Source organism: Phyllopteryx taeniolatus, chromosome 19 (assembly GCF_024500385.1).
Source record: "Phyllopteryx taeniolatus isolate TA_2022b chromosome 19, UOR_Ptae_1.2, whole genome shotgun sequence".
NCBI classification, from domain to species: Eukaryota; Metazoa; Chordata; class Actinopteri; order Syngnathiformes; family Syngnathidae; genus Phyllopteryx; species Phyllopteryx taeniolatus.
In genome coordinates, this window is record NC_084520.1 from 4,217,657 (window position 1) to 4,241,139 (window position 23,483).

Below are 23,483 nucleotides of genomic sequence, written 5' to 3' on the forward strand. Positions count from 1 at the left end.
ACGCTGGTTTGACGTTGACATCCAGTTAGTCAATTATTTAACCAAAATGGATAGTTTGTACATATACTGAATTTCTTAATCACTGTGGTTCCCCAGTTTTTTTTTTGTCAATGTCTTTCTGTCTCCAAAGTGTTCTGTAAAAAGTGTTCTGTAAATTGACTCCAACTACCGGAGACAAATTCCTTGTGTGTTTTTTGGACATAATTGGCAAATAAAGATGATTCTGATAACCTAATAGTCAAACTTCAAACTGAAACCTTTATTGGAGATGCATGCTTTACAGGCAACAACAGAGTAATTCGTCATTTCTACCAGCAAGAACATTTGGACACACCTCCTGCATTTTCATACTGGTCTACCTTTGTAGGAAATATCAATTGGGAAAAGGTTGGGTTCCTGCCACATAACTTTTTCATCACAAACAAAATGAAAGAGATTTCTTATAAAATGACAGATTTTATCCGACCAGTTAATACCTGCAAAGCTTTAAGAAAGATAGATACCAACTGAAGAAACAAACATTGGTCCATTTATTGTGGTCTTGTCCATACACAAAGCAGTTGATCATATTTAACCCCGCTACTCCTTGCTTTGGAAAAATGTGGTATTATTGAATATGATGACCGCCCGCTCACAATTTTATTTAACTTTATTATCAAAATTATACATTCATAGATTTAAATTTACACATAAGAAACCAAACTCCTTTGAGCTTTATATATATATATATGAAAACTATTTCCCATCCATATCGAATTGTATGAACCAAAAAGCTGTAAAATCACATTATAAACTTTACAACATACTTATATAATCTGTTTCATGTCTTTTTTTTCTGTCCTCTGTAACCTCCTTGGCATGTTGTGAAATGGATCATTTCATTTGAAAAGGTCACTGACTGACGAAAACATTTCATCAACAAATAAGTGATATATAATTGTAATACTTTTTGCACGTCTACACTGCTATTTTTGCCCATTCATGGTTAGCAATGAACTCCAACTCTTTCGGGTTGGAGGGTCTGCAAGCCATCAGCCTGATCTTCAGCTCCCTCCGCACATTCTCAATTGGATTCACGTCAGGACTCTGGCTGGGCCACAGCAAAATGTTAGTTTTTCTCCGCTAACCATTTCGTCACTACTTTTGTGATGTGCTGTGGGTTGTTGTCATGCTGAAATCTCCACTGGTGCGCAAGGCCAAGTTTCAAAATGTCCATCCCTTTATTCAAAAACAGGACATTATTTCATATTTACAGTGCAGAAAATGCACAAATTGATTTATGATTCAGTTTGGTCCATAACATCAGTCTTACACAAACACACTAAGATGTACAGTATTTTCGACAAGTTTTCCAGTGTTTTTTTTCATACATTTAAATGTTAAGAAATTAAATACTATACTGTCTTATTAGTCAGTCTCAGGTAGACTGTAGTACGTCATTCACTGTAACTTTACGTAATCCCAGTTGACAGCGAGTATGCTTTGAATAATCATGGGTGTCAAACTCATTTTTGTCCCGGGCCACATCGGAGTTATGGTTCCACTCGGAGGGCCGTTATGGCTGCAACCCCATATGAGTGTATGATTGCCTCATATTATTACATACACACAAATTAATGGATAATTATTTTTGAAATCAAAAGCCAGTAAAAAAAAATTTTTATTTTAAAAGTGGGGTTGGTAAAAAAAAATCTGTGTGAAGCCAATTTGGAATATGGTATTTTAGCAAGAAACAAAGTCGATGCACGCGCTCGCGGGCCACATAAAATGATGTGGCGGGCCAGATCTGGCCCCCGGGCCACCAGTTTGACACCTGTGGTTTAAATAGTTAGTTCTCATTGTTTTCAGTATGTGTTTGCCTGGTGATTGTAAGGTAGCATGCCTCCTTAACCCCAAATACGGACGTGCTGCATGCATAGAGTCAGTTAATAAACCAAGGAGTCCCTGTATTAGTTTGGGTAACATCATATCTTAAAGGTCACAATATTTTGGCTATTTAGACCTCCATAGAGTACCTCTCTAACATGGACTTAATTTAAAAGTGTCAATTTTATTTAAAAAAAAAAAAAAACACCTTGATTTTGTCATATGAGTGTCCAAAAAAAGGCCCCTCGGACAGCTACTTCTATTTTGGATCCACTTTGTCCATATTTGGATAAGACTGCCCCCTTTCTTCTGATTGGTTGCCTCCGTGTAGAAGACCCACTTGTTGAGAGCATACGTGTTTGTTATGTTGACAGCGCTGGCTCGGAAGCGGAGAGATAGGCGGAGATCTTGGCTAGTGATGTAGATAAGCTCGAGAAATTCGTATGACCTGATTTCAGGCCTCTCGGGAGAAAAACGTCTGAAACTCAGAAATACGTGGATGATTTCAATTCATCTTTCACATGTCTACTGAGGCACCATAGAGCCAATATTACATAGAAACATTTGGTAAAATATGGCACCTTCAACTTGTAGACGTATGCACAAGCTTCTTGTGCCTAATCATGCTGTAGCGTTTTGGGAAAGCCTTGATGCAGATGTCGCATACAAACAGCTTCTTGCCTGAATGATTCTTAGAATGCTCATTAAGTAACCCAATTGTGACAAAGCCCTTTCCGCATGTATCACATTTGAACGGTCGTTCAGTGGAGTGGTGCATGAGAACGTGCTTCTTCCTCTCAGTAGCTGACAAGAAAGACTTGTTACAATCAGGAGCTGTGCATTTTAAAGGTCTCTCTCCTGTGTGGATCAACCTATGTCTTGCGATGTTTGATGCAGAGAGCGTCTTCCCGCAGTCTGGGCACAGATGGCGTATCAGTTCCTTGAGGTGTTTCCGCCTCTGGTGCTGTATCAGAGCTCCTTTCTCTTTAAAGGATGTCTCACACTCAGTGCAGAAGTATTTCTTTTCGTTTTTTGACTCACTGTGGAGGAAACGCTGGTGCCGCAGCAGATTGGGCTTCTGGGAGAAGGTTTTCCCACACTCTCCACAGAGATAGGGTTTTTCCTTTGTGTGAACCCTTTGATGCGACATAAGATCGTAGTCACCTCTAAATCTTAAAGCACACACATTGCACTGGAACGGCAGATGACCAGTGTCCCTCCATTCGTGTCTGATTAAATACTCAAGCCTGGAGAATGTTTTGGGGCAGTTATTACATTTAAAGGGTCTGCTAATTTTGTGGAAATGTTGATAATGCCTGCGCAAGGGCTTAAAAAGAGTGAAGGACTCTTCACATCGAGTACACTGAAACCCAGTGTGGGAGGCCTTATGCCTTTCTAATGTAGTTGCATCTTTTAAGACTTTCCTGCACACGCTGCAGTAGAGTTCGTTGTGGGTCCGTTTGTGGGCTTCCAGTGACTGGTTGTACCTGAAGGCCTTCTCGCAACGGTCACATTTATAAAGATCATGGCCCGGCCTAAGATCTACCGGGTGCTGAGCATAGTCGTAACATTTTCTTACTAAATGCGTCTTCAGAGATGAGAATAGTTTAAACCTGGTATTGCATTGTAGGCAGGTATACTGACCGTCTGGGAAGTGAGTTCTTATGTGAGTTTGCAGATTGATGCTCACTTGCTCATTGCAGATGAAGCACTTGACTTGACAAGACTTTTTTTGAGGAACTTTGTTTTGGCTGGCGATGCGCTTTGTGCTGGTAGCTGCTGAAGATTTGTCTTCATTTGTGACCTCATTTAAGAAGTTGGGAGATGAAATGACAGGAGTCACATCGGATACATCGTCACCAGAGTAGTCAGACCATGAACTTTGATTACTCTGAGAGTCCTCATCTGAATAGAAAGACCAGGAGGAATATTCGCTTCCATTGTCCTCATTGTCAGAGTAATCAGAAGGTCTCATCACAGATGCTTTTATTTGACTGGAAACAGCTTTGTGAATAGGGAGATCCTCTTTACAATCAAGTCCTTTTTTCTCTTCCACCAAAATCATTTTCATCTTTAGTCCTCGGTTCAGACGCACAGGTCGAAACTGCAATGACCCCGCAAGTGGTTTCCCTTGAACACAGCTATCCATTTGAGGACAAGAGACATCATTAATTTGACTTTTAACATTTTCTTTACTGTTGGTGATTTCGTCTGAATCACATTCTACCGTTTCATGAGCTTCATCAATCTCTATCCTGAGCTGATCCCTTTTGGTTCTTTTAGATTCTCTATGTGGAGAAGATTTGCAGGCATAGGTCTCCTGCAAGCAATGATCTTTTACTGCAGCACACTTGAGAGCAGACATGATGTAGGCGCCATCCGAGGAAATATCTGTAAAGTGACAAAAGGTTTGGTGCTTAATTAATTACTTACTCAAATAGTAGTTCACCATCCAATGACTACACAAAATACCTGGTTTACTAAGTCTAAGATGTACATTATAGCCCTTTACAAAGACAAGAAACCAAATATGGTAACTTAAACAGTAGGTGGGAGAAGCCAATCAATTGGCAAATCAGATTGCAAAATTTGAAAAACAAAAGGTCTAATTATGTTTTTTTATTTTTTATTTACAGTTTTAAATAATTGAAAAAGACTTCCCACTGTGTCCTAGTTGGCTGTTGTTCTTGTGATACTGAAACAGAGTTCTAAGCTCATCACAGCTACATATGGACTTCAAGCAGTCTCCCAGAACAGAGGACACCTCACCACAAGTGGAGGCAACCTAAATGAAAATAAATGTGTTTGCGAGTACAGTATAACCAATGTCTTTGTAATATATTTACATTGTCTTGTACGTACCTGTTGGAAGGTTTTCCCAGGAAGAAATGCCTGAAGTCTAGACAGAAAGAGCTCCATCAGGCACTGAAGAGCCTTGTTATATGATGGGCCAAACTCCTTGGGAAAAACATTCTCAAGACAAGAAACATAACATGTTTAGTCCCTAGGAATTTAACAGAAAAACAAAGATGCTAATGTTTTGCAAATACTGTTATTAGATTTACATTCTCTGAGTGAAATTGCAAATGTCGTATGAGAATTCTGATCACAACAAAATACATACAGTTGTAACAAAAAGTAGTGAAGCCTTTGAATTTCCTGGATTTCTGCAGAAAGTGATCATAAAATGTGATCTGATCTTTGTCGCAACAATAGACAAACAAAGTATGCTTAAACTAATACCAGTAAACTATTGGACCCGCCATCTAAACATTGCAGGGCTGAAAAGGTATGTGAACCCCTAAGTTAATGACTTCTCACAGAGCTAATCGGAGTCACCTAACTTAAGTTTGATCAATATAAAGAGATTGGTGGCATTAGTTAAAGCTGCCCTACAAAAAAAAAAAACACACACACGAGATTTGAGTTTTGTATTCTAAAGAAGCATTGCCTGATGTGAACCATGCCATGTACAAATGAGCTCTCACGAGACCTTCATCCAACCATTTTCCGTACTGCTTACTGCTTATTGCACTATTAAGAATTATTAACTTACAAGGTTGCTGGAAAGGGTTACAAAAAGTACAGTGGAACCTCGGTTCACGAACGCCCTTGTTCAGTAATAAATCAGGTTTCGGCCAAATATCGGTTCTGTTCAGGAACTATCCATCCATCCATCCATTTTCAACACCGCTTATCCTGGTTAGGGTCACGGGGCGCTGGAGCCTATCCCAGCTGACTTTAAAAGCTTAACTTGTTCAAAACTGTGTGCCCAAATTTCTGCCCTCTAACCTTTGACTTCAACTTATTTGCCGGTGGTGGAAAATATCAAAGTTAAAAAAATATCCCAAAAATGGACAGGGCTCATTCATATAAACCCCCTAAATTCATTTGAAACAGTGCTGTCTGTATCGATATGTGCTGTGTGCTGTTTCTACCCCACTGTGTCAGTAAAGCCCAGGGTATGGAGTTCAATGCCTGGATGACGTTATGTTGGAAATTTAAAAAAAAATTATAAATAAAAAAATAAACCTGAACATACCGATGTAGTCAATTCGGTGTGATATGTTCCTACAGTACACTGTCCTTTCCTATGTTCGAAAGGAAGCACCTTTTTTTAATCTCTTTCTGACCATATGTTGCATTCCCCAAAAGTTAAGGAAAGGTGGTATGAAGTTTAAAATACTGTAGCTACTTATAAGATTTGACTTTCCAGAGAGGCCTTATGTGACATGCTCAAAAACAAAAGCACTGTTTGTCCGGAGAGAAGATCTGTGTATTTCCGATCGATTGCTATTTCTAAAGGACCCGAATGTCTGTCACAGCTAATTTGAAATTGATTATGTCGAACCGAATCTGAAATGATCAAACAATGTGAAAATATATCATTTGCATTTTCATTACGGACACAATCTTACATTCATTTTCAAGTTTATTGAAGTTTCCAAACTAATAAATTCAATTTCAAATTCCATCCATCCATCCATTTTCTGAGCCGCTTATCCTCACAAGGGTCGCGGAGTGCTGGAGCCTATCCCAGCTATCATCGGGCAGGAGGCGGGCTACACCCTGAACTGGTTGCCAGCCAATCGCAGGGCACATACAAACAAACAACCATCCGCACTCACATTCACACCTACAGGCAATTTAGAGACTTCAATTAACCTACCATGCATGTCTTTGGGATGTGGGAGGAAACCGGAGTGCCCGGAGATAACCCATGCAGGCACGGGGAGAACATGCAAACTCCACACAGGCGGGGCCGGGGATTGAACCCCGGTCCTGAGAACTGTGAGGCAGACGCTCTAACCAGTCGCCTACCGTGCCGCCCAATTTCAAATTAAAAATTAAAATAGTTTCAAATTATGGCATTCAGATTCACTTTTTAAATGCAATGTTTCAAATTAAACAAAAAAATATAAAATTATGTTATTCAAATTCAGTTTTTTAAAACAATTATTAAAGTTTAGCGATTCTAATTCAAATATAAATGATTCAAATTCAGTTCCCAGTGGCAGATATTTCAGCCCATAGATTCGTTCCAGACCTACCAGCAAACAGGTGAAAATCTGCAATACCATACAAAAACTTTCTTCCCCAATAGTTTTACACCTCCCGCATCTTTTAAACACAATTAGAAGTATAAAAACACACTTTCAAAAACACTTTGTAGAAAAATATTGTATGTATTGTAGTGTGTGGGTGTAAGATAGATGAATGTGCCTTTTAAGAGGCAGGGCATCGTGGGGTTGCATTTGACGTCGGCAAGTCTGTTTGTGAGTGTCGAGGCTTGAGCTGTGGCCAACAGCAGCTCCTGCATGCGTGTGCTCATTGTTTGTGTTTTAATGTTCCCCCTGCATTAAAAAAATGGCCAAACAGTATATCGTGACTGTGGCTCTTTCCCATACTGTTAAAAAAAATAAAAATAAAAATAAACATAATAAATGGCTTAAACTTCCATGAAATAGCAGGGGTGAGAACGATGAAAAGCAATATGGCAGAGAACACTTAAGTCCAAAGGTTTCCCATATTTTTTCTTGCAGCTGAAGCTCTAAATAATATCTGCCCATTTTGACTGTTTCAATGGGTTGATTTGTCACCCAACTATTAGACAATAACATACTGTCATCTTCAGCTCTGTGTCAAAATGTTCGCCACTTACAAATTGTATCCATTAAAATGTTAATTATAAACCTGCAATTGGCTGGTGACCAGTTCAGGTTGTACTCCGCCTCTCAACCAGAGATGGCTGGGATAGCTTCCAGCATGCCCCCAAACCTAGTGAGGATAAGCGGTACGGAAAATGGATGGATATTACTGAAAACTCTCTTTTGTTCAGAAATAAAATCCAAGGCAGCAGATCCTCATTATGACATGTATCGCCCCAAATCTGTCCATTTTACAGCATTGACACTTACAAGAAAAAAGTTTTTCCTCTCAGCAGGATTGTTCAGCAAATGTTTCACAAAATCCACAAAAGTTGAGCATCGATCATCATGGTCATTTGCAGAAGAGGTCTATGAAACATTGTGAAACCTCATGAGCAGCAGAAATAAGGAGACTCGTGCAATGAAGTCATATGAACTTCAAACTCATCTCAATTGCATATGAATACCTTAACAAGGATGTTCATCCTGTCCAGGTGTTGCTCCATAACATTGAAATTAGCCTTTTCTTCCAACTGACATAACTCCAGGATTTGCTAAAATCATTAAAGAATTGAATTACGTGTATGAATATAATTATAATGTTACTAGTACAATACTACTGTGACAGTACCTGTGCTCTGAGGCCCAGGATGAGTTGCGTCCGCTGACTATTGGTAAGCAGCTCTGGAACAAGCTCTGTAACCATGGAAACAAAATCCTCGAGCATTCCATAATCATCCACAACTCGTTGCTCTATGGTCTGCCAGATTGCTGCAGAGACGAGTTGAATTGGTGACACCAGGAGGCGCAAAGCAGAGACAGGAAGTTGCACACCTAAATTAAGTATAAGTACATTAAACATTTCCAATTGCATCAGAATACCATACACTAATTGTATGTAAAGTAACGCATGTGCACTGATAGTTTTTTAAATGAAATGTACCTGTATTCATTTTGTCCCTTCGAGTTCAGTCCGTAAATGTCACCCCCCCCCCCCCCAAAAAAAGTAGCTTCTTCCTTCAACTCCACACGTCAGTTATTTAAAATATGTCAGTATTTCAAAGCATATTGTTACCGTTAGCTAAAATACTTCTGTACTTACTGTACAGTATAAACGAATCCCAAAACCATGAAACTAGCTACTCAACGTTCTATTGACGACGTTCATTCGTCCGACGATATTGTGTCCGGCTTGCATTCTCACACTGTAAGCAAAGGTTCCGCCGCTCACAAATCCACTTCAGCACATTTCAGGAACAAAAGCATATCATTGGTAAAGTATAAAATTGCTTACTAACATCATTATTGTACACAGGGTCATTTCATATCACTATTTATTAATCTTAAGACTAAATGACAGGCGGAAACGATCACGTGACAAGTACGTCGCAATTGCCCATGTGCAGATGTGAAAATAACACACAAGTAGTTTACGTCATTACTCCCGGCAGTAAAAATTACTTTGTCGTTAATGTATGTACAAGAAATATGTTTGTAACTACTAATTATCAAACTTTTTTTACGGAATGGACACTATATAATAATGCGCCATATGCGGAACGTTACGTGACCAAAAACCGGGGAAAACAGACTGTAGCGAACTTCCTGTGTATACTGCGATGGCGACCATAACTACAGGTTGACGGTCATGTTGGTTCGAAGCCGATTCGCCGAACTTGCTAAAATGTTCTTTATGGCTGGCGTCTTCGGACAAAAGTTAAATACATGTATATAGATTATTTATACAAATATATGTAAACACGAACAAAGGATAAACAAGGGCTATTATCATCTTTCGTAGCTCTTGACATTTTGATGGAATCACTGTGGGTGCCTTGACCTATTTTGCCGAATGTGGAAGTTGCTTGCTCGTATACCCTGTTGATAATTGCAAACTGAATGAAAGCAACTATTAAGCAGTTCTCTTTGTAATAGTAACTTCCACAAGACAAGCGATTTCATAGTCTTTATTTGTGCTGGCACTGGCAACGTGGAAAATGCTCTGATAATTTCAAGGAAGTTTTCAATTGTTTGCATGACCACCTGTAAAATCAAAGCCAAGTACAGAGCAGAAGAGTGCTCTAAAAGTTGGAATTATACACAACAGTGGGACACTTCTGACTCTTGTTCATTACAAACGAGTATCATAAGATGAACATAAATATCTGCACCCAACAAAAATATAAATCTGCATTTTCTCACAGTAAAGTATCTCGCAACTAAGAAAATTCAGAGTAGTGAATTTGATGTCTTGAGAAAGCCATTTACGTTTAGAAGTGCTCACTGTGATTTTTAAGATACTGTGTAGCATATCTTTGTTAAGCAATCTATGCAACAATGTGGCATAACAGAGCACATAATAACCTATACTGATCAACTGTGAAAGCATTTCAATAATAACAGACTCCTAAACTCCAATCATGCTCTTTTCCCCAGCAAATTTTGTTACTGTAAATATAAAAATCACATCATGGGGAAACAAAATAAAAAAATTCTTTTTACCGCTAAAACTGAAGAATACAATTAACATTAAGTTTGGAGGATGTATTACCTTCCTTCCAACATAAAAGTGAAGGAAAAGCAATGTGCATTTATTTAGAATGTACATACAATCTCAAACAGTGAATAATATCCCACCATAGCCATTTCAATATCATACAAGGCCAAATGAATTTGTAAATGCAAAAAAATCTCTTACATATTTCCAGAATTTTTTTTTTTAATGTAGAAAATGTTTCCCACTTTTTTCCCCCCTTCCTTTATACAAAGTAATAAAAAGAATTAATGCAAGATGCGTCAAACAGATACCCAACAAGCATGGACTAGCTTCTGCAGATGTTCTGAAGATGGTCAGAAGACAATGCAGACAGCCACTCCTACTTTTTTCTGTCTCAGGCATCTTACTCTGGCGGGAGGGGAAGAGCAAGGAGTGGTGGTGGAGGGGGAGAGGTCGGAGGTGTCCACTGCATCCCCTCCTCCCAGGCAGTCCCCCTCTTTCAGTCTGCCAATACGCTCCTCTGTGGCAGGCACTTAGGCAGGCAAACTGAGCTTCTTTCCTTTGAGAACTACAATGAGAGGAGAAAAAAAATGTAACACAAAAAGAACACAGAAGACCCACACATTCTCAATGCCTTCCATCAAAGTCAGTTTTAGCCCCAATGTTAATCCCTCACAATGCACAACTTCACATGGACATTTGTGTGTGTGTGTGTGTGTGTGTCAAGTATTGAAAACATAACCCAGCCAACAACTTACAATAGTGGTTCTCTAACTTGGTACCACCACCATGACCAACATTAAAAAACCAGCAGCGGAGTAGACAAAAATGTTAATAAAAAGAACAAGGTTTTATTCCTAAAAAGTACATATGCAGTAGGCTTTACACAGGATTTTTGGGGCCGATCAGCGAATTAAAAAAAAAAACGATAACCGATCACCGATCCGATCACAAGATGGAGCAATGTGTCTATTTAAATAACCTGTTCATTTATTGTATATACTTGTGTACTTAATTCCTCAAAAAATTATATGTACAATAAATAATGTATCTTTGTTCATCTATTTACGCCAGTGAGGCATAGTGACAGACAGAACAAATGAATGGTCTTCTATTAGATGGCAGGAAGTACATACAGGAATTAATGTATCCACTTTTTGTCACATTGTTTGTTGGTGTGCCGTGAGATTTTTCAATTGTAAAATATGTGCCTTTGCTCCATAAAGGTTGGAAATCACGACTCTAGTCAGATCGTGTATTCTAATCAGTCAGGTCAAACCAACATTACAACATGACAGAAATAATGGGTGCTAACTTACTGTAATTAAATTACTTTATTGTAATTAAATTACTTCACCCACACCGAAACTTTAGAGCATGATTTGACAGAACGGCAGCATGTTGCCTGCTTGCAGCTGTATTGTACTAAAAGTGAATGAATATACCTCAAGCAAGCCTTAAACGAACGTCCTCTCCTGTCCTGAGCACCGGTGACCACCAACACACATTTTCCCCCATTTTGTCCTAATGCAGTCGGCGCGATCCACTCTTCTTGTCGTCGCCACAGTAACGAGTCTATCCGGTCGCATTTGATTTGACAAGATAAAGCCCAATGATCGTGAAAAACGGGATGTGGTGATATCGGAATACAAGACTTTATTGCAGTAGTCTGACATAGTGCAATCACGAAAGAGCAAATTTGTCTTGTGGTCTGATCCAGGCATTACGTGTTGTCTGTCTCAGACGTGTTGTCTGTCCCACACCGCCAACATGTTTTTTTTTTTTTTTTTTTTTTTTTTTTAAATAACTTTATCGGCCGTCAGATATTTACAGTACTACGTCAAAAGACACGCGACAGGGCTAAAAATAAACTAGCTTTTGGATTCAAATATACTGTGCACGATGGAAACGCGGAGTAAGTGTCTTTTGCGCAGCCGATCAATGACGTCATTGATTGGATCGGCGAATTATGACATTAAAGCCGATCAGCATAAAATGCTAATTATCGGCCGATACCAATCAGGCCAATAAAATCGGTGTAAAGTCTAATATGCAGTGCAGGTTAAAAAGGTAGTTAAAACCCTTCCAAGTGAGTATACTCACTGACTCACTGTATTGTAATGTTATCAAAAGATTACTGCACCTGAAACATTTCTACAATTTTGGGGGACTTATCACAAAATATTCTCAGAGAAAGTTTCTTTCATAAATACTGCATGGGAAAGCAGAACACACAAGACAGTTAACTGTATGCTCTGTTGACGTTGACATTTAAATGCTAAAAGAGTGTACGTGTTCTTTGAGGTAAATGTTATCTAATGTATTTATCAAGAACACTGTAATCAAGTACAAGTTACATTTTTTGTTTATATGTTGTGTAGTCCACATAGTACAGCTTGTACTTTTTTGTATTTGCTTTTATTTTGCCTTGTTTTCCTCTGCTGTCTGCAGTCAGGTCAGCATTATAAATGAGAACCCGTTCTCAACTGCCTTACCTGGTTAAATAAATAAAATGTAGTAAACGTGTCCAAGGTCCAACTGTCAGTACGGCATATCTAATGACGGATCTGAAAAGGCAGAAGACTTACCTTTCGTTACATACAAGTAGAAAAAGTCGCAGTAGAGGATGGTTTGCACCACCCCTGCAACGATGGCAATCATGTCGAAGAATCCCTCAAAGTAGAACCGCCATATCCAGTTCATAAGGTACAGAGCTCTGTAGAGTCCCAAAAAGAACAAGTAGTGGGTGGTGATGGTCTCGGCCTCTCCCGTCTTGCTGATCATGAAGAGCTGTGGCAGGATGGCCACAGACTCCAAGTAGATAGAGAAAGTCCACAGGATCTGGAGCAGAACCAACATTTGTTCAAACCATCACGTCATCAATCCGTAGTTATGCTAGTTACCGCAGCATACACAGGGAGTCCGCTAAACTGTATTCAGGGTTTGGTCAAGTGACATTCAGCATATAGCTGACATGACGCGCGAGGGTAGTTGTAATGTTCATTTCGGTCGACAGCAGAGGGCGATATTGCCCAACATGGCGGCTCCCTGAGATGCATGAAAATTGATGAATTACTCTGTTTTAATTCTTATTCCACAAAGACAATATTAATCAGAATACTGCATCTAGACTAGTTGGCGAACATAACGTATTCTTGTCCCCCCAAATTTGGGGATTTAGTTCCCTTTTAAGGAATTGTATTGCTCATATTGTACTGAGAATCCAAGCCCTTTACTATAACACAGTAAGTTCCATTTCGAGTTCTATTGTTATTAAAGGAGACAGATTTTTGCCAAACCAACTTTCTCTAGTATTTGGGATGTAGACCACTATAGCTGTCAGAGGGGCCTTCTCTGGACTCTCGTATGACAAAACCAAGGTGTTTTTTTTTTTTTTTTTTTTAAATGAACTTGACACTTTTACACCAAGACCATGTTAGAGAGTCACTTTATGGAGGTCTACAGTGGTGTGAAAAAGTGTTTGACCCCTTCCGATTTGTTATTTGTTTGCATGTTTGTCACACTTAAATGTTTCACACCATCATCAAACAAATTTAATTATTTGTCAAAGACAACACAAGTAAACACAAAAGGCAGTTTTTAAATGAAGGTTTTCATTATTAAGGGAGAAAAATAAATCCAAACCTACATGGCCCTGTGTGAAAAAGTGATTACCCTCCCAGTTAAAACATAACTGTGGTTTATCTTAGCAGAGTTCAATTTCTCTAGCCACACCCAAGCCTGATACTGCCACACGTGTTCTCAATCAAGAAATCACTTAACTAGGACCTGCCTGTCAAAATAAAGTAGACCAAAAGATTCTCAGATGCTAGACATCATACAGAGATCTAAAAAAATTTCAGGAACAAATGAGAAAGAAAGTAATTGAGATCTATCAGTGTGGAAAAGGTTATAAAGCTATTTCTAAAGCTTTGGGACTCCAGCGAAACACAGTGAGAGCCATTATCCACAAATGGCAAAAACAGAGAACAGTGGTGAACCTTCTCAGGAATGTCCAGCCGATCAAAATTACCCCAAGAGTGCAGCGACTCCACCATAAGAACGAGACGAGGAAAAAAAGACCTGAATGGCAGAGTTCCAAAAAGAAAACCATTGCTGAGCAAAAAGAACATCAAGGCTCATCTCAATTTTGCCAAAAGACGTTCCCCAAGACTTTTGAGAAAATAATCTGTGGTCTGACGAGACAAAAGTTGAACGTTTTGGAATGTGTGTGTCCCATTACATCGGGCGTAAACGTAACCGCATTTCAGAAAAAGAACATCATATCAACAGTAAAATATGGTGGTGTTAGTGTGATGGTCTGGGGCTGTTCTGATTCTTCAGGACCTGGATGGACATGCTGTGATAAATGGAACCATGAATTCTGCTGTCTACCAAAAAATCCTGACCTCAAGCTAAAACAAACTTTGGTTCTGCAGCAGGACAATGATCCAAAACACACCAGCAAGTGCACCTCTGAATGGCTGAAGAAAACCAAAATGAAGACTTTGGAGTGGCCTCGTCAAAGTCCTGACCTGAATCCTATTGAGATGCTGTGGCATGACCTTAAAAGGGCAGTTCATGCTCGAAAGCCCTCCAATATGGCTGAATTACAGAAATTCGGCAAAGATGAGTTGGCCAAATTTCCTCCAAAGTACTGTAAAAGACTGATTGCAAGTTATCGCAAACGCTTGATTGCAGTTGTTGCTGCTAAGGTTGGCCCAACCAGTTATTAGGGTTCGGGGGCAATCACTTTTTCCACACAGGGCTATGTAAGTTTGGATTTTTTTTCTCCCTTAATAATAAAAACCTTCATTAAACAAATGCCTTTTGTGTTTACTTGTGTTGTCCTTGACTAACATTTAAATTTGTTTGATGATGGGAAACATTTAACTGTGACTAAGATGCAATAAATAAATAAAAATCGCGAAGGGGCCAAACACTTTCACACGACTGTAAATGCAAAAATACGGGACCCTTAAATTTTGCCTTTGCTATCATTGACACTCTTCTGTGTTGGAGTTACAGACAAAATAAAGTAAAACACACTGGGGAGTTAATCATAAAGATGCACAATGAGCCAATTTATCGCAAGATTTGCTGATGTCACACACAATGTCATGCATGACGACAGTTGGAACTCCACATTTTGTTTGATTTTCTAGGGATATTTCTCCACGATTTTTGCCTTAACAGTCTCCATATTGTACCACGGCCCAACTACTACAGCAGGACAATGTGCCTGATGCAACTGTGTAAATAGTGCTGACAGTTTGTCACAATGCTGAGGTAAAAATGTTTCTGAACTCTGGTATTCTCATCAAGGAGGGGCATGCAAACATGGTGAATGTCTGACCTCCAAGGGAGAGAAGTCGTGATTAACCAGAAATGCAAGGCCACCGACAGGGACGACGAGAAACTCCACTCGGAACGTATCATGGTTTCCATCATAAGTCGCTTTGAACTTCAGGTAGATCAGGTACACGGTGGCATATGCACATCCGATGTAGACGATCTGGAAGACAATGGGAAGCATTCACTCCTTCTGCTGTGTTCAACCAAGAAGAGACGTTATACGTATTTACCCACATCTAGTCAAGCAACCGCGAGTCAACAAAGGTGTGTCAACTTTGCCGTACCAGCAGGGCCTTAATACTATGTGTTGAAATGCTGAGAGGAAAACCGGTATACAGGACAAATACATTAGGATGAACAATGCGTCTCACCTTCATGGTTGTGTTGTAGAGGGAGATGAAGGATGTGAGCAGGTCCAAGTAGCGAGTGGTGAACACCAACGCAAACAGGACCTGACTCTTTCCGGAAATTCCTGAGAAGAGACACCAAACATTTTTTCCATCTAAAATACTGAACAGTAACTACACTCTATGCAGTAATTATGAGCAATTTTCCCATTTATGTAGGCTACTATGTTGACACGCTAATGTGGGCAAGTATAGCGTTTGCAACAAGTATAGAATGGAGGCACTATATTCAATGATTTGTCCATCTGAATTGCAATGTTACAAAGCAGCACCATGCCCGAAAATAAGTGGTGTCATGAGAACTTTGGATCTGTGCAATAGTCAGCAACAGGAAACAAAACACGCAAGATAGTTCATTAGATGATGATGTATTAAATGGCTTTCATTTTTAGTTTTTTACACTCAAAATTGACTATCAAGTTTGCAATGATGTGTCAAACTGATAAGATGGTTAACTCATTTAGCTATTTAAAAACGTTAAAAACATAACTCGGTATGCTGTAGTCCATCGGTGTCCAAACTATGGCCAAAGGGCCACTTATGGCCCACATTCCATTTTTTCAATCTCTTATACAGAGCGTGTCCAGATATTTCTAGATATTGTCAGCATAATTGCCAAGGTTATTGATTTAACATTTTTGGAAATATTTTTTTTTTTTTAGAAAACATATTCAACAAGTAGTTGAGTTGCCTTGATTCAACCTGTGCTGATTACTGACCTACATGACTGAGAACCTGTTATCTTTTTTTTTTTTTTTTTTTTAATTGATATTGTGACAGTAACTTAAAAACGACTCAGGCTATTAAGATGCTAAAAATATACATACACACTATTTACAGCTAAAATAGTAACGAGAGTTCTCTTCATTACAGTGAATGAAGATAAGCAAAAATGGTTTCCTCCACTTTCTGCTCCTTGTCCAAATGCAATTAATGATCTTAAAAAAATTATTTAAAAAACATGCCTTATCAGAAAACTGTGATTGAGTAGTTTTTCTTTTAAACTATAATTTATAAACAATATAAAAATTGCTTGGTAGATTGCTTTTTACCATGTTTAATAAATTAAAGGTGAAGTATTTGAACGTGGCCCCTGCATCCGAAAGAGTTTTCTGAGGAAGAGGTTTGGACACTCCTGCTGTTAAGTTTCCGGCTGCAATGCCTCAAACTACCACAATAGTTTAACATTATGATAAACTTAAGACCCCCAAGATAGTGTAAAAATTATCTTTCTAATGAACAAAAAAAAATATGATGCAAACCTTGTACTGGATCTCATTATATTGTGGTGGTGTACCTAATGCTGTAGCCCATACATGTTTGTAATGCATTCATTTTAGACTAAAGTTTGCTCAAACCGTATGTTTGACTGCTCGTCTTGAGGTGCTTGCTGAAACAACAGGGACGCAAAACTAATATGCGTTTGAATGCTTCTTTAAGATCTGTGTTGCAGTAAAAGCCGACAACTCTATGAAAGGTCCAGGATTTTGCCACACCAACTTTCTATTATTTGGGATGCAATATTGTCTCTTTGAAAGCGCTATTAGATGCCACGTCAGTTAGAGACAGAGAAGAGACAACCAAATCCCTAACATGTATCGAATTCAGCTTTCTTTAAAATGACATACACATGCAACCGGTTGGGGGGGTGGGGACACAACAACACCGGTAATTGTTTTGAGCTCAACTTAGTTATGACATCCGAAGTGTGAGGCCCACAGCGCTAACAAAGCTAGCTACAACTAGCTGACAAGCAGCTACTCTGATCCCACTCCAGATACATAATCGTATAGTGTGACGTCACGTGACATTTATTATCGGTAGGAAATGAAATGTTGAAGGCTGCTGGTGAAGATATGTGGCCACTTACCGGCACAAGACCGGGTTTTCCATATTTTGAGCAGCAGAATGATGATGGCTGCTAGGTGGGACAGGTCGCCGGTGAGCCTGAAGATATTCATGTTGCAGAGAGCTCCAGCAGACGGGAATGAAATGAAGACTCTACGATGAGCTAAAAGCGACTCTGGTGACGAAAAAAATGTGTGGCCTTATAGCTTTGGGGGGGGAAACAAGAAGATAAAAGCGAGTGTAGCTTGCTAAGATTGGGGAAAATGGCGAGCAATGGGCGACGTGGCTCGGGGCCGTGACCAGGACTGCAATAGCCAATAGGACATGGGATCCGCTTCCGGCTCAACCAATTAGAGGAGGAGCATACTTAATTATCATACTTTATGCTCACACTGCGTTGCGTTTGATTTCAAAGAGAAACTCGGATTTTATTTTCATTTGGCGTGGAGGCAAGGGAAGAAAAGTACACGTCCATTGCAACAAACGTTTGACAAGTCTATTATTTTATTTCAATTATGGACCAAGACAGCTCTCATTTGCAAAAGATAACCATAGGCTTGTAGGAGCTGACTGCAATCTTTCAATACAAATATGTGTCATGTCAGGATTTTGCAACAACACGTACAGTATCACAAAAATGAGTACACACCTCACATTTCTGTAAATATTTTATTGTATTGTTCATGGTACAAAACTGAAGAAACACTCTGCTACAATGTGAAGTAGTCAAGTCGCTAAGTTAGCTCCTAAATAACTGAACACATGCATGTCATTTATAGCAATATATTCACAGTTTATCCTGGAAATAGTCGGATGCGATACTACCACTGCTGCCTCGTACCACTCTGTCAACATCCACCTTCTGTTTGAAGATGCCCTACAGCTGCTCAAAAGGGTTCAGGTCTGGAGACATGATTGACCAGTCCACTCTCGGCTTCTTTAGCAAGGCAGTGGTCGTCTTAGAAATGTTATAGAAATACTGCCCCAGTAGCCCAGTTTTAAAAAGGGAGGGAAATCATGCTGCTTCAACATGTCACAGTACATACAATGTTGGTATTGATGGTTGTCTCAATGAACTGTAGCTCCCCGGTGCCAGCAGGACTCATGTAGCCCCAGACCATGACACTCCGACCATCTTGCTTGACTGTAGGCAAGAGACACTTGTCTTTTGTGCTCCTCACTCAGTTGACACAAGCTGATCCAAAAAAGTTTACAGTGGGGCAAAAAAGTATTTAGTCAGCCCCCAATTGTGCAAGTTCTCCCACTTAAAAAGCTGAGAGAGGCCTGAAATTGTCATCATAGGTATACCTCAGCTATGAGAGACAAGAAAACAAAAAAACAAAAACAAAAATAATAATAATTCATAGTCTGATTTTTAAATAATTAGCAAATTATGGTGGAAAATAAGAATTTGGTTACTGACAAACAAAAAGGATTTCTGGCTCTCACAGACCTGTAACTTCTTTAAGAGGCTGGGAAGACTGAATCTACAATAGGTAAGCAGCTTGATGTAAAGAAATCAACTGCGGGAACAATTATTCGAAAATGGAAGACATACAAGACCACTGATAATCTCCCTCGATCTGGGGCTCCACGCAAGATCTCACTCACCCCGTGGAGTCAAAACGATCACAAGAACGGTGAGTAAAAATCCCAGAACTGCACGGGGGGACCTAGTGAATCACCTGCAGAGAACTGGCTCCAAAGTAACAAAGGCTACCATCAGTACGCCACCAGAGACTCAAATCCTGCAGTGCCAGACATGTCCCCCCTGCTTAAGCCAGTACATGTCCAGGCCCGTCTGAAGTTTGCTAGAGATCATTTGGATGATCCAGAGGAGGATTGGGAGAATGTCATATGGTCAGATGAATAAAAAAAATATAACTTTTTGGCAAAAACTCAGCTTGTTGTGTTAATTTTTTTGGAAGGAACAGTAAATCTACACCGTTATACAGGTTGTGCATCTATTCACTGACGACATTGTAGTAAAGTGTTATTTCTTAAGTGTTGTTCTCGTAAAAGATAAAGTATTTACAAAAATGTGTGGGGTGTACTCACTTTTGTGAGATACTTTATACTGTGTATATATAACAAATACAAAAGATGGGAACTTCTTAATCTTGCTTGTGTTCATGTGGTAGGCACACACCAACTTTATAAACAGCAAAAACAAATGATAAACGGGTACAATATCACAATTTTTAAAAGCTGATCAAATAAATGGTATTTTGTGGATTCATTTTAGATTATAAAGGGAAAGAAGCAATCAATAATGGAATGAAGTTTAATTCCAACTTGGTTTTATCTTTACACCTATACATATTCAGTTATTTTTTACTACATAGCAACAGATTTACAGTAAATATTGATGCATTCTTTAACTGTTTTTTGTTAAAAAAAAAAAAAGTTTTTATGGTCTCGTTTTAGGGAACCTTAATCTGTCACTAGCATGTAAATACGGTATAAAATCAATGAATCAGTCATTTTAATCAGGTACATAAATAATTTAGATATGATTTTTTTACATTGACGTGGAAAGAGAACCTACTGACTTAATACTTTGCACGCAAAAATATTTAATGCAGTATAGCGATATGTAGCTCTTACCATCCCTATACAGTACATCCTCTTTGGGGTAAGGGAATAGTGGAATTTTTTTTTAAAATGATGAGGTATCACTGTCACACAGAATGTTTGGTAAACATAAAACCTGAGCTTCCCACCTTTTTTTTTTTGTTTTTGTTTTTTTTGCTAAGAAAAAAAATCCATTCAGTCCTTGGCTTCCAACACACACTTTCAGAGTTCATTCTTCATTGACTGGACTCTTCAGTCACATTTGAGGCCTTAAGAACAAAAACTGCATCATCGAGAACGTAGTAATCATTGTACATGTCCCCTTCACAGAGATATGGCAAGCGGGTCACAGTCTCTACCTCAAATCCCGATTTTCGGAAGACGTCATGTGACAGATTAGTTACTTGCTCCTCCCACGTCTTCCCTTGTACTTTTAGGTGTTCTTGGGGACGCAGCCATCTTCCACCTATCAAGAAATTACACAAAGTTGGTGTGTGTGTGGGGAGGGGGGGGGGTCAAATTTTTTAATTAGTGATGGGCATAAAATAGATTGCCCTTAAAGAAAAAAAAAAAGAACATAGAATTTCATTATTACGCAACAATCCAGCAGAAAATGCAAAAATGATCCTCCAACGAGTTTACAGTCTCAAAAGGCTGCAGGAAAAACAGAAAGTGTTCCAAAGAAGTTCTCAAAATCTGTACTGTAATGTTGTAGAATGTGTGTCTTTTAAACTGACCAACTTCTACGTAGGGTTGGAAGGGAAGAACAGCAGCCAGAATGAGCCGTCCCGTGTGGGGAACGAGCGATCGCTGGATGTCCCGTAGGAGATGTAGGGGATCCTCGCAGCGGTCCAGCAGATTGAGACAACTGATCACATCATACTGGAGGCCACTCTGCTGCCACTCGTCGATCCCCATCAATCTGTGGATAAAGCGCAAACAGAGACAGGTGTTACTTTACCAATTTATTGGTTATGGAGGATTTTAGAGGTGTATGAAGTGCTCATTCCATGATTTCTTTTTCACAAAACTCCACAAAGATGGCGATCACTTGTCACATTGCTAAAAAAAAAAAAGAGGAAGAAACCTCCAAATCCTTACTTGAAATTCCTCCTTTGGAGATGCCATTTCATGGGTGGCGAGACCTCAGTAGCATAGATCTCTTTGAAATGGCCCCTCATAATTTCTGTGACAGCACCGTCACCGGCTCCAAGGTCCAGAAGTGTCTCTGCCTTCCAGTCTGGTCCGACCTTGAGAAGTTTCTGGAATTGCTCCACGGAAAACACAAACATGGATCCACGACCCAGAAACCTAAGCAGGAGAGTACGCGAGTAGAAAAGTGTGCTACATGTGAAAAAAATGAGACAGTTGTGTTCTTCTGGACTCACCCATTGATGGAGGTGCGTGACACCAGAGGGGTAAGGACATTTGATACAAAAGAGTGATAGAGTTGTGTGAACAACCAGTTAGACTTCTCAATGCTTTGCTTGAGGAAAGCCTTGGTGCCTGAATCCAGATGACTCTGAACAAACAGAGGTCGCAGAGACTCCCCAAGCAGATCAGGGGAGCATTTGTACCACTTGGAACGAAACAAAACGAGGAAGACGACGGTAACATGTAAGTTCAAACTGTGAGTGCTTTGAAACCATAGATGCTTCAGTATTTTGCAGCTAAAAAATAAAAAAAAATTAAAAAAAATTAAATGGCATAACTGGACTAGGATGGTCTCAACTCCAGATTGCAAGACATATCCAAAAAGGAACCATCCAAATATAAAATCGTGCAGCCAATAAGAATTTTTATGACAGAAACAGACTGAAAAACCTTTCAAAACCATAGACAATCAAATGCAAGCTATTGAGAACGGCGGTAAATGAGCGATGTCTTTTCAGTTTTATATCAAATTGCAATTGGCAAGCCATACTATTGTCGTGGCAGTGGTGAGAATAATTTCTACCTCCTGTGTCTCCATCGCTGTTCCTTCCCCTTCGCTCACCATGTTCACTAAAAGTGAGCGTGTCAGTGGACCTCGCGCGTACTTAGCCGTCCATATCATCCTGAAGGAGTGCAGAAAGACGACGTAACCCAGCACCCAGGCCACAAAAATCAATGTCCTCAGCTGTAGATGACACATAATGGGGAAAATAACTCTCAGTGAGCAACTGGACACTTGACCACAGACACCGTCAGGAAAAAGAGAACTCACTCGACAGGAGAGAGCGGCGACATGTTAAAATTCAAGCGAAAAGAGGATAAACGAGTAAAAAAAAAAAAAAAAAAAGCAACCAATCGTAAATCCACACGACGGGATTTGGCAAAAAAAATAATCCGCAGAGTAACAAACAAACCCGAGGGCGTGGTGGAAGAAGAAGAAAAAAAGCCGCCTAAATCCCACAACTTCGCCCAGTGTTAAAATCCACAGTGAGGTCCCTGCCCACAAGGAAAACACAAATATTTCTGCGTGTATACACTTCCGGTGTAACCGCTAAACATGTCCGGGTCACGTCGATGGCTCCACTCTCACCTGTGGATAATAACACAAACCATGACAAAAAAAACAACACACACACACGTTACAGAAAGCTTCAAGACTCGTACATTTTCCCAAATAACTTTCGTTTGTAATTGTCGAAAGTCTCAAACAATATACTACATGCAGGAAACAAATTCCCCTTTCTGCATACTAAATACAGAATACTCAGAGGTCATTACAAATTGTAAAGCTCAGCTGTCTATCTCACCATTGTAAATCGTACTCTCAGGTTGGATGGCCTGCTTTGGCAACTGGTTCCAAACCCTTGGACAGAAACTGGGAGAAAGGCTTATGGATACTCTGCACCCTCAGCCTGAAATCTGGTGTCCTTAAAATGTTTTTAAATCTAAAGACATGGAAGCAGTTTATGATGCTTTAACTCAGCTGCTTGAACAATAGTTTTCTAGATCTGACTCATAGCTGATTAAATCCAAAATGTGTTTTGTAAATTGTATTTTGTCTCTCTTTGTATGCCTGTAACTTGGCGAGATCTTTCTGGGAAAAGAGGTTTTTAATCTCAGTGGGACCAACCTGGTTAAAATAAAAAAAGGTTTGTGGTTTTAAACAAATTTGGCAAAAGAATTCAAAGTACCAATTCAACTCATTTTACTTAAGTAAAAATAAAAGTGACAATTCCTTCGACAACATGCTTGGTTTGTGCTTGGATATGCACTGTCAACTGTGGGACGTTATATGTATAGACAGACGTATGCCTTTCCAAATCATGTCAAATCAACTAAATATACCTCTAGTGG

At 39.4% G+C, this 23,483-nt stretch overlaps 3 protein-coding genes across 8 annotated transcripts; all 3 read right to left on the reverse strand.

The window, feature by feature from the left end:
* Positions 1-230: 230 nt before the first annotated feature.
* On the reverse strand, positions 231-8,861 carry LOC133469064 (zinc finger protein 454-like). Of its 4 annotated transcripts, XM_061755643.1 has the most exons (9): positions 8,458-8,861; positions 8,146-8,348; positions 7,982-8,068; positions 7,785-7,883; positions 7,561-7,644; positions 4,729-4,839; positions 4,528-4,651; positions 4,094-4,257; positions 3,838-4,007 (listed from the first exon to the last, which is right to left on the reverse strand). In XM_061755643.1, exons 1-9 carry the CDS (start codon positions 8,465-8,467, stop codon positions 3,900-3,902), a joined length of 990 nt encoding a protein of 329 aa, XP_061611627.1. In that variant the 5' UTR covers positions 8,468-8,861; the 3' UTR covers positions 3,838-3,899. The 4 variants fall into 4 exon arrangements, with proteins under 4 accessions (XP_061611625.1, XP_061611624.1, XP_061611626.1 ...); XM_061755641.1 differs by having other exon boundaries at positions 231-4,257; positions 8,146-8,285; positions 8,458-8,854; XM_061755640.1 differs by having other exon boundaries at positions 231-4,257; positions 8,458-8,852.
* A 604-nt stretch (positions 8,862-9,465) lies between these two features.
* On the reverse strand, positions 9,466-17,944 carry LOC133469066 (ER lumen protein-retaining receptor 2). Its single transcript, XM_061755648.1, has 5 exons — positions 17,644-17,944; positions 15,738-15,838; positions 15,368-15,526; positions 12,600-12,852; positions 9,466-10,579 (listed from the first exon to the last, which is right to left on the reverse strand). The coding sequence occupies exons 1-5, from the start codon at positions 17,732-17,734 to the stop codon at positions 10,545-10,547; spliced, it is 639 nt and encodes a 212-aa protein (XP_061611632.1). The 5' UTR covers positions 17,735-17,944; the 3' UTR covers positions 9,466-10,544.
* A 330-nt stretch (positions 17,945-18,274) lies between these two features.
* Positions 18,275-22,954, reverse strand: mettl9 (methyltransferase 9, His-X-His N1-histidine). Of its 3 annotated transcripts, none has more exons than XM_061755645.1 (6): positions 22,937-22,954; positions 22,153-22,314; positions 21,584-21,774; positions 21,297-21,506; positions 20,933-21,117; positions 18,275-20,661 (listed from the first exon to the last, which is right to left on the reverse strand). In XM_061755645.1, exons 1-6 carry the CDS (start codon positions 22,937-22,939, stop codon positions 20,432-20,434), a joined length of 981 nt encoding a protein of 326 aa, XP_061611629.1. In that variant the 5' UTR covers positions 22,940-22,954; the 3' UTR covers positions 18,275-20,431. The 3 variants fall into 3 exon arrangements, with proteins under 3 accessions (XP_061611629.1, XP_061611631.1, XP_061611628.1); XM_061755647.1 differs by lacking the exon at positions 22,937-22,954 and adding an exon at positions 22,402-22,680; XM_061755644.1 differs by lacking the exon at positions 22,937-22,954 and having other exon boundaries at positions 22,153-22,329.
* Between the last annotated feature and the right edge of the window lie 529 nt (positions 22,955-23,483).

Coding starts and splice junctions, on each gene's coding strand:
- LOC133469064 (XM_061755640.1), bottom strand. Junction 8,069..8,145: donor TCCTGGGCCTCAGAGCACAG/GTACTGTCACAG, acceptor TAATGATTTTAG/CAAATCCTGGAGTTATGTCA. Junction 4,840..7,560: donor TGGTCACCAGCCAATTGCAG/GTTTATAATTAA, acceptor TCTTGTCTTGAG/AATGTTTTTCCCAAGGAGTT.
- LOC133469066 (XM_061755648.1), bottom strand. CDS start 17,734: ATGAATATCTTCAGGCTCACCGGCGACCTGTCCCACCTAGCAGCCATC. Junction 15,839..17,643: donor GAAAACCCGGTCTTGTGCCG/GTAAGTGGCCAC, acceptor GTCTCTTCTCAG/GAATTTCCGGAAAGAGTCAG. Junction 10,580..12,599: donor CTACTTGTATGTAACGAAAG/GTAAGTCTTCTG, acceptor CTCTCATTGTAG/TTCTCAAAGGAAAGAAGCTC.
- mettl9 (XM_061755644.1), bottom strand. CDS start 22,329: ATGTGTCATCTACAGCTGAGGACATTGATTTTTGTGGCCTGGGTGCTG. Junction 21,775..22,152: donor CAGCGATGGAGACACAGGAG/GTAGAAATTATT, acceptor TTTCGTTCCAAG/TGGTACAAATGCTCCCCTGA. Junction 21,507..21,583: donor TCACGCACCTCCATCAATGG/GTGAGTCCAGAA, acceptor TCTCCTGCTTAG/GTTTCTGGGTCGTGGATCCA.